The sequence below is a fragment of the Electrona antarctica genome (genome assembly GCF_951216825.1).
Source record: "Electrona antarctica genome assembly, chromosome: 8".
In the NCBI taxonomy this organism is placed as follows: domain Eukaryota; kingdom Metazoa; phylum Chordata; class Actinopteri; order Myctophiformes; family Myctophidae; genus Electrona; species Electrona antarctica.
Window position 1 is genome coordinate 29,320,466 of NC_136789.1, and position 14,366 is coordinate 29,334,831.

At 44.6% G+C, this 14,366-nt stretch overlaps 1 protein-coding gene across 9 annotated transcripts in view; it reads left to right on the forward strand.

Annotated features, from left to right (window-relative positions):
- Window positions 1-14,366, forward strand: part of arhgap32b (Rho GTPase activating protein 32b) — a 166,336-nt gene that overhangs the window by 105,558 nt on the left and 46,412 nt on the right. For 3 of the 9 annotated variants that reach the window (XM_079508347.1, XM_079508354.1, XM_079508356.1), the window contains 3 exons: window positions 7,066-7,147; window positions 10,519-10,572; window positions 12,650-12,724. In XM_079508347.1, the coding sequence (XP_079364473.1) occupies window positions 7,066-7,147; window positions 10,519-10,572; window positions 12,650-12,724 (211 nt within the window). Of the gene's footprint in view, window positions 1-7,065; window positions 7,148-10,518; window positions 10,583-12,649; window positions 12,725-14,366 lie in introns of all 9 variants that reach the window. The other 6 variants (XM_079508349.1, XM_079508348.1, XM_079508352.1 and 3 more) reach the window with 4 other exon arrangements.

Genomic DNA, 14,366 nt, shown 5'->3' on the forward strand with positions numbered 1-14,366 from the left:
GCTGCTCTTGAGGTGTTGAAGGACAAGCCGCTCAAAACACTTCATCACCACAGGTGTAAGGGCGACAGGTCGGAAGTCATTTAGACCAGTTGGGTTTGGCTTTTTAGGCACTGGCACGATGATGGCGCTCTTGAGGCAGGTGGGCACAACTGCCTGGCTGAGTGATATATTAAAAATGTCTGAAAAAACATCTTTAAGTTGCTCAGCACACTCCTTCACCACACGCCCAGGAATCCCATCCGGTCCCACCGCCTTGCGTGGGTTGACGCTGGCGAAGGCCCTTTTTACCCCAGCTGCCGACAGCTGCAGCCTCTGCTCACTGGGAGATGGTGGGGGGATCTGTGCCGCGGTGATGTTGTTGACCTCAAACCGTGCATAAAAGCCATTGAGTCTGTCTGGTAGTGAGGGGTCGTTGTGGCCAACCTGCTGGGAGGGGGGCTTATAATCAGACAGTGTCCTAAAGCCCTGCCACAAGCGCCTGGGGTCGTTGTTGTTCGTGAAGTAGCCGTTGAGTGTCTGCCCATACAGCCGCTTCGCATCCCTGATGCCCCGAGCCAGGTTATTTTTTGCCAGCTTAAACGCTGCGGTTAGTATAGTAGGTCCTCACTAATAATCATGAAAAAATGGCGCAATTTTGTTCTACTCTGTATGTGTCTCATAGGAGGGCTGTGGGCAGTTCAGAAACCGTCTTCCAGTGACATCATCAATGGGGAATACAAGCTAATAGAAACTGCAGGCTTTCTAGTCCTGAAAAGTTGCAATGCGAAAATGGAAGCCATCGTTCTCACGATAATGAAACTCTAAACATTTTTGTAAAAAAATCTTGTTTAAAAAAAAGTCTGCCTAATGATGATGTCACTGGAAGACGGTTTCTAAACTGCCCACAGCCCTCCTATGAGACACAGACTGAGTAGAAAAAAAACGTGCAATTTTTTCATGATTATTAGTGAGGACCCATTATATGAAGATAGGTTGAAAAGTGGTGAAGTGGTCCTTTAAGGTTAGAACACATTTTGCATTTTCCTTTTGAGAATCACACCCAGTCTTTTGTGTGAGGAGAATAACTTAACCACCACTTTGCTGTCCCTATTTATTTATTTTAAGATATTCTTTGAGGCTTTTCTGCCTTTCTTTTTTTCTAATTTTTTTATCCCAGGTTTTTGTAACCCATTTTTTTCACCCAGTGTCAATTGTCTAGTGTAAACCTGGGTGCTACTCTCCCTCTGCCAGCTGGCAGAGGGAGGGAGTTTCCCCCGGGGGGAGTTTCCCCGGTTGGAGGTGGAAGGAACACGTTATTCCCACCAGTTCCTTTCCCCTCCATCAGGTGCCCCGGCTGGCCAGGGGGAAGCAGTATAGAGACAGGATTACTGCATATTGTTTTGTAAGGGTACCTACTCTATAGGGGACACGGGGAGAACATGCAAACTCCACACAGAAAGGCCCTTTTGCCAACCCCACCTAGGGTATGGGCACTGGTGACCCCCAAACGAATGGCAGACAACATCTGTGAGTTCGTACATTGGTTATTTGGGATATTTGTCATTCGATGAAGTATATCTACTATAGGGTGATTAACACAACCTGATGCACGTATATTGAGATTGCTTCGCCAGACAAAGCAACTGCAGTGCTTTGCTCTGTCCATAGGGGGGGCCGTCGGTCAGTTTGTCAGTGCTGCCAGGCAGTGACCTGCCAGTGACCACGAGGAAAGCAGACAGCAGCATAATGTCTGTGTAATGTAGAATGCACCAGAACTACACATGTTAGCTGGCAGCCATGCTGTGGTACTAGAACTACACATGCTGCATGTTAGCTGGCAGCCATGCTGTGGTACTAGAACTACACATGCTGCATGTTAGCTGGCAGCCATGCTGTGGTACTAGAACTACACATGCTGCATGTTAGCTGGCAGCCATGCTGTGGCACCAGAACTACACATGCTGCATGTTAGCTGGCAGCCATGCTGTGGTACTAGAACTACACATGCTGCATGTTAGCTGGCAGCCATGCTGTGGCACCAGAACTACACATGCTGCATGTTAGCTGGCAGCCATGCTGTGGTACTAGAACTACACATGCTGCATGTTAGCTGGCAGCCATGCTGTGGTACTAGAACTACACATGCTGCATGTTAGCTGGCAGCCATGCTGTGGTACTAGAACTACACATGCTGCATGTGAGCTGGCAGCCATGCTGTGGTACTAGAACTACACATGCTGCATGTGAGCTGGCAGCCATGCTGTGGTACTAGAACTACACATGCTGCATGTGAGCTGGCAGCCATGCTGTGGTACTAGAACTACACATGCTGCATGTTAGCTGGCAGCCATGCTGTGGTACTAGAACTACACATGCTGCATGTTAGCTGGCAGCCATGCTGTGGTACTAGAACTACACATGCTGCATGTTAGCTGGCAGCCATGCTGTGGTACTAGAACTACACATGCTGCATGTTAGCTGGCAGCCATGCTGTGGTACTAGAACTACACATGCTGCATGTTAGCTGGCAGCCATGCTGTGGTACTAGAACTACACATGCTGCATGTTAGCTGGCAGCCATGCTGTGGCACCAGAACTACACATGCTGCATGTTAGCTGGCAGCCATGCTGTGGTACTAGAACTACACATGCTGCATGTGAGCTGGCAGCCATGCTGTGGTACTAGAACTACACATGCTGCATGTGAGCTGGCAGCCATGCTGTGGTACTAGAACTACACATGCTGCATGTGAGCTGGCAGCCATGCTGTGGTACTAGAACTACACATGCTGCATGTGAGCTGGCAGCCATGCTGTGGTACTAGAACTACACATGCTGCATGTGAGCTGGCAGCCATGCTGTGGTACTAGCGCTGAAGGAAAACATGTTAGCTGGCAGCCATGCTGTGGTACTAGCGCGGAAGGAAAACATGTTAGCTGGCAGCCATGCTGTGGTACTAGCGCGGAAGGAAAACATGTTAGCTGGCAGCCATGCTGTGGTACTAGCGCGGAAGGAAAACATGTTAGCTGGCAGCCATGCTGTGGTACTAGCGCGGAAGGAAAACAATGAGAAGATAAAAAATCACACCCGTGTGAACTGAGTGGTGCAAGGTCTTATATAGCCTGATCATCTGTGGTCTGACGTGATGTCAGTGACGTCAGTGACGTCACACACTAACCATAGCAACCATGCTCACCTGTACGTGGCCCCACGTACAGGTACACACATACATAGACACATAGACACATAGATACAGACAAAGCTGGTTGTTGGAGTGGTTTTCACCACTCGAAAATAACACCCATGTGTGAAGTGAGGGGCGCTCAACATCATCATACATACATCATCTCATGAACAACTGAATTTATGTGATAGGTTAGCCCAGTGGTTCCCAAACCTTTTCGTGTCAAGGACCCCCAAATCAACATTTATTAGGCCACGGACCCCCCATTTGAAAACATTATGCCAGTGACCTCGATAAGGGAGGATGTTTACGGCTCTATAGCAGTGATTCCGAAACATTAATTTCATGGACTCCCAGATTCACACGCATTATGCTACGGACCCCCCGATTTAATGGCATTTCTATCTCTGGTACCCCAATTTATATTGTAAAACCACTGTGAACAGTTTGACGCCATACCCCGCGGAACCCGCCTTTTAATCAAATATCCTACGCTGCCTGGATTGTTTTATTACCTTTGGAGCATACGCTGAAGTATTTGGGCGTTTGATCCGTGAAGATCAGGTAAAAAATGGTCGTTTGTCTTGTTATGATCAGATGCACCAGCGGCCATGACAATGCGAAACGAAACCAAAGTGCAGAGCAAGTTGTAGTCCAAACAAACCCCCCGTCCACTTGCATTGGGCTCAATTTCCCAGAAGCCCTAGCAGCCCAGATGATGACTTGATTTCCAGTTTCGTCATCATAACGCGACGGCCTCGTCATCAGGTCACGGATAAATGCGCTGTTTATTTTTAATTATTTTAAAACAGAGAATTAAACGCATTAAACAAATAGCGGGAATGTCGTATTATGCAGCGGCGGAACACTGGATCAAACAATTAGCGGCACTAGAACTGTTAATTTAACTCTGAGAGTGTACAAATGGAACCAAATGGGTCAGGGTCCATTTGGTTCCATTTGTACACTCTGAGTTACAGACCCATAAGGATCCATTTGGTTCCATTTGTACACTCTGAGTTACAGACCCATAAGGATCCATTTGGTTTCTATCTCTAATTGAGCTAGGCCCTCAAGTACCCCCAGGGGTCCCCGGACCCCACTTTGGGAACCCATGGGTTAGCCGATTTGCTCGTCTACATAATGACGTACGTTTTCCCTTCATTGTCGTCGGCATTTAATGTTTGTGTTGCCACAGATTTACGTCGTATTTGAATGGACATAATTATGACCTAATTTCTCCTTTCATTGTCGATGGCAAATATGAGACGTGTGGGGGACAAATATGAGACGTGTGGGGGACAAATATGAGACGTGTGGGGGACAAATATGAGACGTGTGGGGGATAAATATGAGACGTGTGGGGGACAAATATGAGACGTGTGGGGGACAAATATGAGACGTGTGGGGGACAAATATGAGACGTGTGGGGGACAAATATGAGACGTGTGGGGGACAAATATGAGACGTGTGGGGGACAAATATGAGACGTGTGGAGGACAAATATGAGACGTGTGGGGGACAAATATGAGACGTGTGGGGGACAAATATGAGGCGTGTGGGGGACAAATATGAGACGTGAGGGGGACAAATATGAGACGTGTGGGGGACAAATATGAGACGTGTGGGGGACAAATATGAGACGTGTGGGGGACAAATATGAGACGTGTGGGGGACAAATATGAGACGTGTGGGGGACAAATATGAGACACGTGGGGGACAAATATGAGACGTGTGGGGGACAAATATGAGACGTGTGGGGGACAAATATGAGACGTGTGGGGGACAAATATGAGACGTGTGGGGGACAAATATGAGACGTGTGGGGGACAAATATGAGACGTGTGGGGGACAAATATGAGACGTGTGGAGGACAAATATGAGACGTGTGAGGGACAAATATGAGACGTGTGGGGGATAAATATGAGACGTGTGGGGGACAAATATGAGACGTGTGGGGGACAAATATGAGACGTGTGGGGGACAAATATGAGACATGAGGGGGACAAATATGAGACGTGAGGGGGACAAATATGAGACGTGTGGGGGACAAATATGAGACGTGTGGAGGACAAATATGAGACGTGTGGGGGACAAATATGAGACGTGTGGGGGACAAATATGAGACACGTGGGGGATAAATATGAGACGTGAGGGGGACAAATATGAGACACGTGGGGGACAAATATGAGACGTGTGGGGGACAAATATGAGACACGTGGGGGACAAATATGAGACGTGTGGGGGACAAATATGAGACGTGAGGGGGACAAATATGAGACACGTGGGGGACAAATATGAGACACGTGGGGGACAAATATGAGACACGTGGGGGACAAATATGAGACGTGTGGGGGACAAATATGAGACGTGTGGGGGACAAATATGAGACACGTGGGGGACAAATATGAGACGTGTGGGGGACAAATATGAGACACGTGGGGGACAAATATGAGACACGTGGGGGACAAATATGAGACACGTGGGGGACAAATATGAGACGTGTGGGGGACAAATATGAGACGTGTGGGGGACAAATATGAGGCCTGTGGGGGACAAATATGAGACGTGTGGGGGACAAGTATGAGACGTGTGGGGGACAAGTATGAGACGTGTGGGGGACAAAGCTGCCCTCAAAAATGGGAATGTAAAGAAGATGTTCAACACTTGTTTCACCTTCCTAAAATAATGGCCATCATATTCAAACAAGTTCAAACAAATAAATGAACAGAACCACATATAGAATATATTATATTTATGAAACAATGTGAGGGGAAACAATGCTATTTTCAGAAGATGACGGCATGCTAGTTGTGGTTAGCCTGGCTAATAAGCCAGACTAATATCACACAACACTGTCGCGGTATATTAGTCTGGGCTGGCTCCACTTGGATTTCATTTCCCGGGGGGCGGGTTCAAACATTTTCTCTTTGACGCAATTGGTCAGAGCTACTGTCAGTCAAAGGTCTCAAGCATTGAACGTCACTGTACCAAAGCCCGCCCATATTGCATACCGTGTCCCGATTGGCCCGACCTGTTCTCGGTTGTAGGAAAGAGGCGTGCTACTGAGCCTCGCCAGACCCTAATCCGCTGGCAGGCAAATTTTTGATTTTTTTCTGATTCGGTCTGGTTTATTAACCAGGCTAAGTTGTGGTAACTTCACATCAAGAAAGGCACAAACTCAGTCTTTATGTCTTTGATGCTTTATATCAGATTTGCAGATCAAACAATACAGAAACCATGTGGGATTCAATATGGCTACATTTCTCCATCACTCCTGGCAACCTGGAAGTGAACCCTTTTAACATGACCATAGGAACATGGCAAACTGCCAACAGCACCATCTCCTGTCATGATATAGTATATAGGAAAACCATGGCATGATCATTATAGCAAGACCATACAGTATATAACAATATAACAACAAGTATATAAGAATAATCTTTCTAAAAGTGTTGTATTGTGCCTTTCTATATATTGTTTTTGTTGAATTAAGCTTGATCAAAAATGTCAGATAGAATCCTCTAGTCAGGAAAGCAAATAGCGATTATAGAAGTTTAATGCACTTTAAGTAATCACACATCACAACATTATCATTATTACATTATCACAACCGTTAGGTAATGGAATGTGCCTGTTTTAGTATCTAACAGTGATTGTCTTTCATCTCTCTCTCTGTCTGTCTCTCTCTCTGTCTCTCTGTCTCTCTCTCTGTCTCTATCTCTCTGTTTCTCTCTCTCTCTCTGTCTCTCTGTCTCTCTCTCTGTCTCTCTGTCTCTGTCTCTCTCTCTCTCTCTCTCTCTCTCTCTCTCTCTCTCTCTCTCTCTCTCTCTCTCTCTCTCTCTCTCTCTCTCTCTCTCTCTCTCTCTCTCTCTCTCTCTCTCTCTCTCTCTCCCCCCCAGGTTGGCTTCTTCCCCAGTGAGTGTGTGGAGCTGATAAATGATAAGGTGCCACAGTCTGTTACCAACTCGGTGCCAAAACCAGGTACTATTCCTTCTTTGATACTAATTAATTATTATAGGATGTTTGTTTCACGGAAATGATTTGACTGAATTGGACTTGTCTGTTAATGACTGATGTGGGGGTATTCCCTGGTTTTAAATAGTGTGCGTGTGTGCGTACGTGCGTGCGTGCATATACTGTAGCATGCGGATGTGAGTCATAAAGGCTGTGTCCCAGCGTGGGCCGGCGGTGGCTCGGGCGTAGCTAGCTCAAGGTTGCTAGTTCGATCCCGGGCTCCCCCAGAGTTAGTGTCGAAGTGTCCTTGAGCAAGACTCTGAACCCCTAATTGCTCCTGATGTGCTGGTCGGTGCCTTGCATGGTTTCCGCCGCCATCGGTGTGGGAATGCGTGTGTGTGTGAATGGGTGAATGTAATGCACAATCTATGTAAAGGTGTGTGAATGTGTGTGTGAATGGGTGAATGTAATGCACAATCTATGCAAAGCGCCCTGGATAAAGGCGCTATATAAATGCACCATTTACCTACAGTACCAGCTGACACTATTGCTAGTCCAGAATTCCTGTTACATCCTTTGAAGTACCGCTGTTGTGTTTACCTAAACCTAAGACCATAATCAAGTGTAAATGTATGATTCATAGAGTGCCATAAACAGGGGATTAGTGAGAATTCAGCTTTACATGCTCATTAACAGTGAAAGGAAAGCCTTGCTGTAATTCCAACACGTTGTCGTCTTAACCCATTTTCGGCGGGATCCCCTTTTGGTGTTAGCATTATGCTATGCTTTAGCTATTGAAAAATAGCAGATCTACAAGCTCATAGCACGCCACCGAGTGGCGCGCTATGAGCTTGTAGATCTGCTATTTTTGAAAAATCGAAGAACGACTGACATAGAAACATAGCTTTTTCAGAAAACTGTCAGGATGTAGAAGACATTTTTAGAATCTGATCTCAGGTCAGAATGGGTTAAATGGCTGGTTAATCGCACTGTAATAACTCAGTACAGTGCTAATCCACAGCAAATACCTACAGTATGCCATGCCCGTTGCCAATGTAAACAAACGCAAACCCCAGGAACACTTCTTGGCAATAAAAGATGAACAAATAATCATCACAATAAGCGTACAGTGCCAGCATTATGCCTTGTTGTGGCAGCAACACAGCATGAACTTTGCCCCTCACCACCTTATATGGATGATACAGCCCAGTGGGCAGCCAATGAAAAGAACAGCTGTATGTCATGCCTGCGATGACTAGGCTCTTTTGAGCGCAGGCCATGAGATCATGTATCATATCAGCACCACGTCATGACGTTCCCATTCCAAAGATTGATTTCAGCCATACGTACGTGTGACTCACTTCACTGTCAGAACCATTGATGTGGCTTTGGGTTTGGGCGGGCGCGTAGTAGTGGGGTAGTATGATCTGATGAAACCATGGAAAAGCCTGTGGGAGAGAAGGAGCTGGAGAAGTGATGACACAGCAGCAACAGCTCAGCCCCACAAGAGTCACAATTATGGGGATGCTAACATTAAAGGCGGTGGGGTTTCATATCATTTGCTGTCGGGAGGAAACCTAACTACAAAATGTTCATTTTTCAGGAAATAAAGAAAACCTTATATTTTTAAAACAAAGCAATACAGCCTCATCAAAGTTGGTGTTGTAACTTTATATATTGTCAATTACTTCCATGAGAGGGGGAGAGGTGGTGGAGTTAGTTGCTTTAGCAGACATGTTGAGGGTCCAATGGAGTTAAGAGGTTTTGTCCAAAGCACTTTTCACTACTTTCCATTGGTTCAATATTTTCGAAACGACACACAGACGTAAAGGGTGTTCAATAGCACTGATTTATGAAACAACACACAGACGTAAAGGGTGTTCAATAGCACTGATATATGAAACGACACACAGACGTAAAGGGTGTTCAATAGCACTGATATATGAAACGAGACACAGACGTAAAGGGTGTTCAATAGCACTGATATATGAAACGACACACAGACGTAAAGGGTGTTCAATAGCACTGATATATGCCAAAAATAAATCAAAAACCTCAAAAATGGAGTTATGAGGTTTCATCCTGACAGCATAATGCTGTTTGGACGTTGATTTTAGGCCTTTCACAGTGTATGTGTCGTCGTGAACAGATCTAGCATGTTGTGCCATTGAGTACTGTCTGCAACACTTCCATCGGTCTCTTAGACTTCATTTAATCCGCTTTTTGGGGGGCTATGGCTTGCATTATTCATGTAGTTATTTTTGTTTCCTTATTTTGTTAAATGTGCATTTATATTGTTTGTTTTGGATGGTTATACTTACATTAGCATGGCTGAGGACAACACATGCAGGATGGATAATACTATATACCCCAAACTCAACCCCAAAGCCCAAACCAACCCAAACTTTAGCTATTGAAAAATAGCAGATCTATAAGCTCATAGCGCGGCACCGAGTGGCGCGTAGGTCTTGTAGGTCTGCTATTTTTTTTAAATCGTGAAAATGTGGCGCAAATCTTTGAATATATGATTGATTGATTGATTGATTCTTTAATTAAGTGTCATGCTTCTGAAGAAGCCCAGCCCATATAGACTTACAGGACACTTTTTACAGTTAACAATGACAATAAACCCACATGACGGTTTGGCAAACAATGATAAAGTGATGAAGTGAATACCAAACTGACTAATACACTCCAGATCCTTACATATCCTTACAATAATATATATTCTTTCAGAGCGAATGATTTTAACTCAAATCTTTGCTTCTGGCGGGGGGGGAGGGGGGGGATAACATATTTTCAGATGGGGGTTGGTGGTCAATTACATTATTATATGTTTTGGGGGTCCTTGACATGAAAGTGTTTGAGAACGACTGACGGGTTATTGGGTTTTAACCCCTTTTGGGGTTAGCATTATGTTATGCTTTAGCTATAAAAAAATAGCAGATCTACAAGCTCATAGCGCGGCACCGAGTGCCGCGCTATGAGCTTGTAGATCTGCTATTTTTAAAAAATCGAAGAACGACTGACATAGAAACATAGCTTTTCCAGAAAACTTGTCAGGATATTAGAAGACATTTTTTAGAATCATCCTCAGGTCTGAATGGGTTTTAAAAACCCGTTTCGTCCCGACCTGACCCATTTGGTACGGTTTGGGCTTAAGGCAGAACTGACCCCTGGATCTGTGGTTGTGGTTTACAACAACATGAGAATGTGTTTTCCATTACGTTATTCTTTCCCCCTCACTGGCACTACGTATGCATCATTAATGCTGTCCATGTCCTTTCACTGAATTGTATTAGATTTAGATCTGTTTTTCCTTTAGTTTTTGTCTCTTTTTGCTTGTTTCTGCTTGTGATGACTCACCCCTCCCTCCTGATGCTGTGTGTGTGCCTCAGCAGCATCGCCCTGCTCGGGTCTGCAGCCTGCTTCCTGGAGTCTCTTCCCCCCCTGTGCGTGCTGGTATACTACATTGCATCCCCCCTCACTCACTGACCACCACCCTGTAGCATCAGTGTTGTTTTTGGCAGCAAATTTTAGTTTTAGTTGTAGTCGTAGGGCTCCATTTCCGTCACCGCTAAACCCCTTATCCCTAAACTTCTTTGCCTTTTTTTACTATTTGAAAAACATTTTTGAATAGTTCAACTAGCCAATCTACATTAAAACACTTTAATTGCCCGGAACTATTTAATCCATTACATTCATTCAGTCGATTTATAAACACGGACGCCTTTTCCGGACGGACCGGCCGGAAGTTCATGATGTTGTGTAGCAGCTAACAATAGCCACACCACTCTAGAATCGAGCGACAACAACGGGAGACAAGAATAAATCTATCGAGACTAGCGACTGGACCCCGGAGAGCCGTCTAACACAGGATATCTTTTCAGAAAAAGACGGGATGATTTAGATCGCGAGGTATGAACGTTTTAAGATTTTCGTTTTCATCAGCTAAACAGAGGAGGGAGTTTTTCGATGACGTCGTCACTTTCGATGACGTCTAAACTTCGTCTTTTGGACAATACTTCGTCCTGGGCGACGGGCGTTACTAATAGAAAGGACAAAGAACTTCGTCCTGGGCGTTCGGAGTGTTAACACGTTTTGAGCTTGTAGACTGGCCATTTTAACTATTCAAAAATGTTTTGCAAAATAGTAAAAAAGGCAAAGAAGTTTAGGGATAAGGGGTTTAGCGGTGACGAAAATGGAGCCCATAGTCTCTGGAATAGTTTTCAGTGAGTTTTAGTCACCCGGAATGTTTTAGTGTTAGTCTAGTTTTAGTCGGCTAAATATCATAAGATTTTAGTCGACTAAAGTCTACAGGTGATTCAGTCGGCTAAAATGTATTTTGGCGGGTCTTGATGCCGTCGTAATGGCTGATTTACACTTGCTGAAAATCGCCGATCTACAAGCTCACAACGCGTCGCAGCGCGACGCGTTGTGAGCTTGTAGATCGGCTATTTTCAGCATGCAACCAAGTGTAAAATGACTTGTGTCTTTTACTGGATCTCTTGTCCACTAGTCCCTTCCTAACATTTTAGTCTAGTTTTTATTTGTTGACAAAATCGAATTTATTTAGTCTTAGTTTTAGTTTTTTTAGTTATCATAGCTTACTTTTCGTTTAGTTGTTGAAAAAAGGTAGTCGGCGAACATTTTTCGTCATAGTTTTAGTAGACGAAAACAACACTGTTTATCATACACTCAGCTCATAAACACGCTAATACATCTTTGCATGTGTATGGAATTGAGTTCTTCAGCTTTTTGGCACATGATTGTTAATTATCCTGCTTGCTACTTTTACAATGATGATTTTCGGAGCGTTTGATGCTACCATGTCAAATATTGATAGCCCTTAAAGGAGAATTCCATGCTAGAAGGCTTTCTTACCTTTATTTGTAGTCGTTACGTCCCCAACAAAGAGGTGTTATTTTGTGCAAAAGCGCATTATTGGCTATTTCCCCTAATATAAGCCCTCAATGGGGATTGGGTTTTTGTGCTAATTCGCTTATTTCCATCAAAATAAGTAGTAAAGTGTGCCGCTTGGGATACTATTTACATTCATTTTTGAGCGATAGAAATAAGCGAATTAGCACAACACCCCAATGCCCCATTCAATTAAATGCAATTCAATTAAATTCATTGAGGGCTTATGGTAGGGGAAATAGCCAATAATGCGCTTTTGCACAAAATAACACCTGGACCTCTTTGGTGGGGACGTAACGACTACAAATAAAGGTAAAGAATACATACATACAGGTACATGCATACTAGTGCCATACATCTGTTTTCCTAACAACATTGAGAATTTTAATGACACTAGGTAGGAAGTGGGGGAAAAAAAGTCATAGAATGCAAAGCGCCTTGCGAGGCGCAGTACAAAAAAGCACAGATGATTATGTTGTCTAACTTGAAGGACTTCTCTCCCTCTGCCAATCCTCCGTGCATGCGTGCCATGCGTCTATCCATCCGCCCCTCCACGCCTCCATCCATCCATCCATCCATCCATCCATTGGTTGGCCTGGCTGCATGCAGACTTGGAGATGGAGAGCATAAAGCCAGACAATGCATGGGTGCCAGGCCCGCTAAACCACTACGGCGTAAACTCAGGTAGATCATGTTTTTTTAAAGACTTTTAAGTGTTGCGGCACTGCTGCCACCGACACTAATACTAACTCTACGACATCTTAAAGACTTCCTAAGTGTTGTGGCACTGCTGCCACCGACACTAAAACTAACTCTACGACATCTTAAAGACTTCCTAAGTGTTGCAGCACTGCTGCCACCGACACTAAAACTAACTCTACGACATCTTAAAGACTTCCTAAGTGTTGTGGCACTGCTGCCACCGACACTAAAACTAACTCTACGACATCTTAAAGACTTCCTAAGTGTTGCAGCACTGCTGCCACCGACACTAAAACTAACTCTACGACATCTTAAAGACTTCCTAAGTGTTGCAGCACTGCTGCCACCGACACTAAAACTAACTCTACGACATCTTAAAGACTTCCTAAGTGTTGCAGCACTGCTGCCACCGACATTATACTAACTCTACGACATCTTAAAGACTTCCTAAGTGTTGCAGCACTGCTGCCACCGACACTAATACTAACTCTACGACATCTTAAAGACTTCCTAAGTGTTGCGGCACTGCTGCCACCGACACTAAAACTAACTCTACGACATCTTAAAGACTTCCTAAGTGTTGCGGCACTGCTGCCACCGACACTAATACTAACTCTACGACATCTTAAAGACTTCCTAAGTGTTGCGGCACTGCTGCCACCGACACTAATACTAACTCTACGACATCTTAAAGACTTCCTAAGTGTTGCAGCACTGCTGCCACCGACACTAAAACTAACTCTACGACATCTTAAAGACTTCCTAAGTGTTGCAGCACTGCTGCCACCGACACTAATACTAACTCTACGACATCTTAAAGACTTCCTAAGTGTTGCAGCACTGCTGCCACCGACACTAAAACTAACTCTACGACATCTTAAAGACTTCCTACGTGTTGCAGCACTGCTGCCACCGACACTAAAACTAACTCTACGACATCTTAAAGACTTCCTAAGTGTTGCAGCACTGCTGCCACCGACACTAATACTAACTCTACGACATCTTAAAGACTTCCTAAGTGTTGCAGCACTGCTGCCACCGACACTAATACTAACTCTACGACATCTTAAAGACTTCCTAAGTGTTGCAGCACTGCTGCCACCGACACTAATACTAACTCTACGACATCTTAAAGACGTCCTAAGTGTTGCAGCACTGCTGCCACCGACACTAATACTAACTCTACGACATCTTAAAGACTTCCTAAGTGTTGCAGCACTGCTGCCACCGACACTAAAACTAACTGTACGACATCTTAAAGACTTCCTAAGTGTTGCATCACTGCTGCCACCGACACTAAAACTAACTCTACGACATCTTAAAGACTTCCTAAGTGTTGCAGCACTGCTGCCACCGACACTAAAACTAACTCTACGACATCTTAAAGACTTCCTAAGACACTTCTTAACAACCGTCCCTCTTGTTATCAATTTGCTGCTGTGTTTTGCATGTTATGAATTATCCCATTCTGGGCCCCCTTTTGGTGTTAGCATTATGTTATGCTTTAGCTATTGACAAATAGCGACTGACATAGAAACACAACTTTTTCAGAAAACTGTCAGGATGTAGAAGACATTTTTAGAATCGGGTCAAAATGAATTATAGGCATGACAGCCGTCCTGTT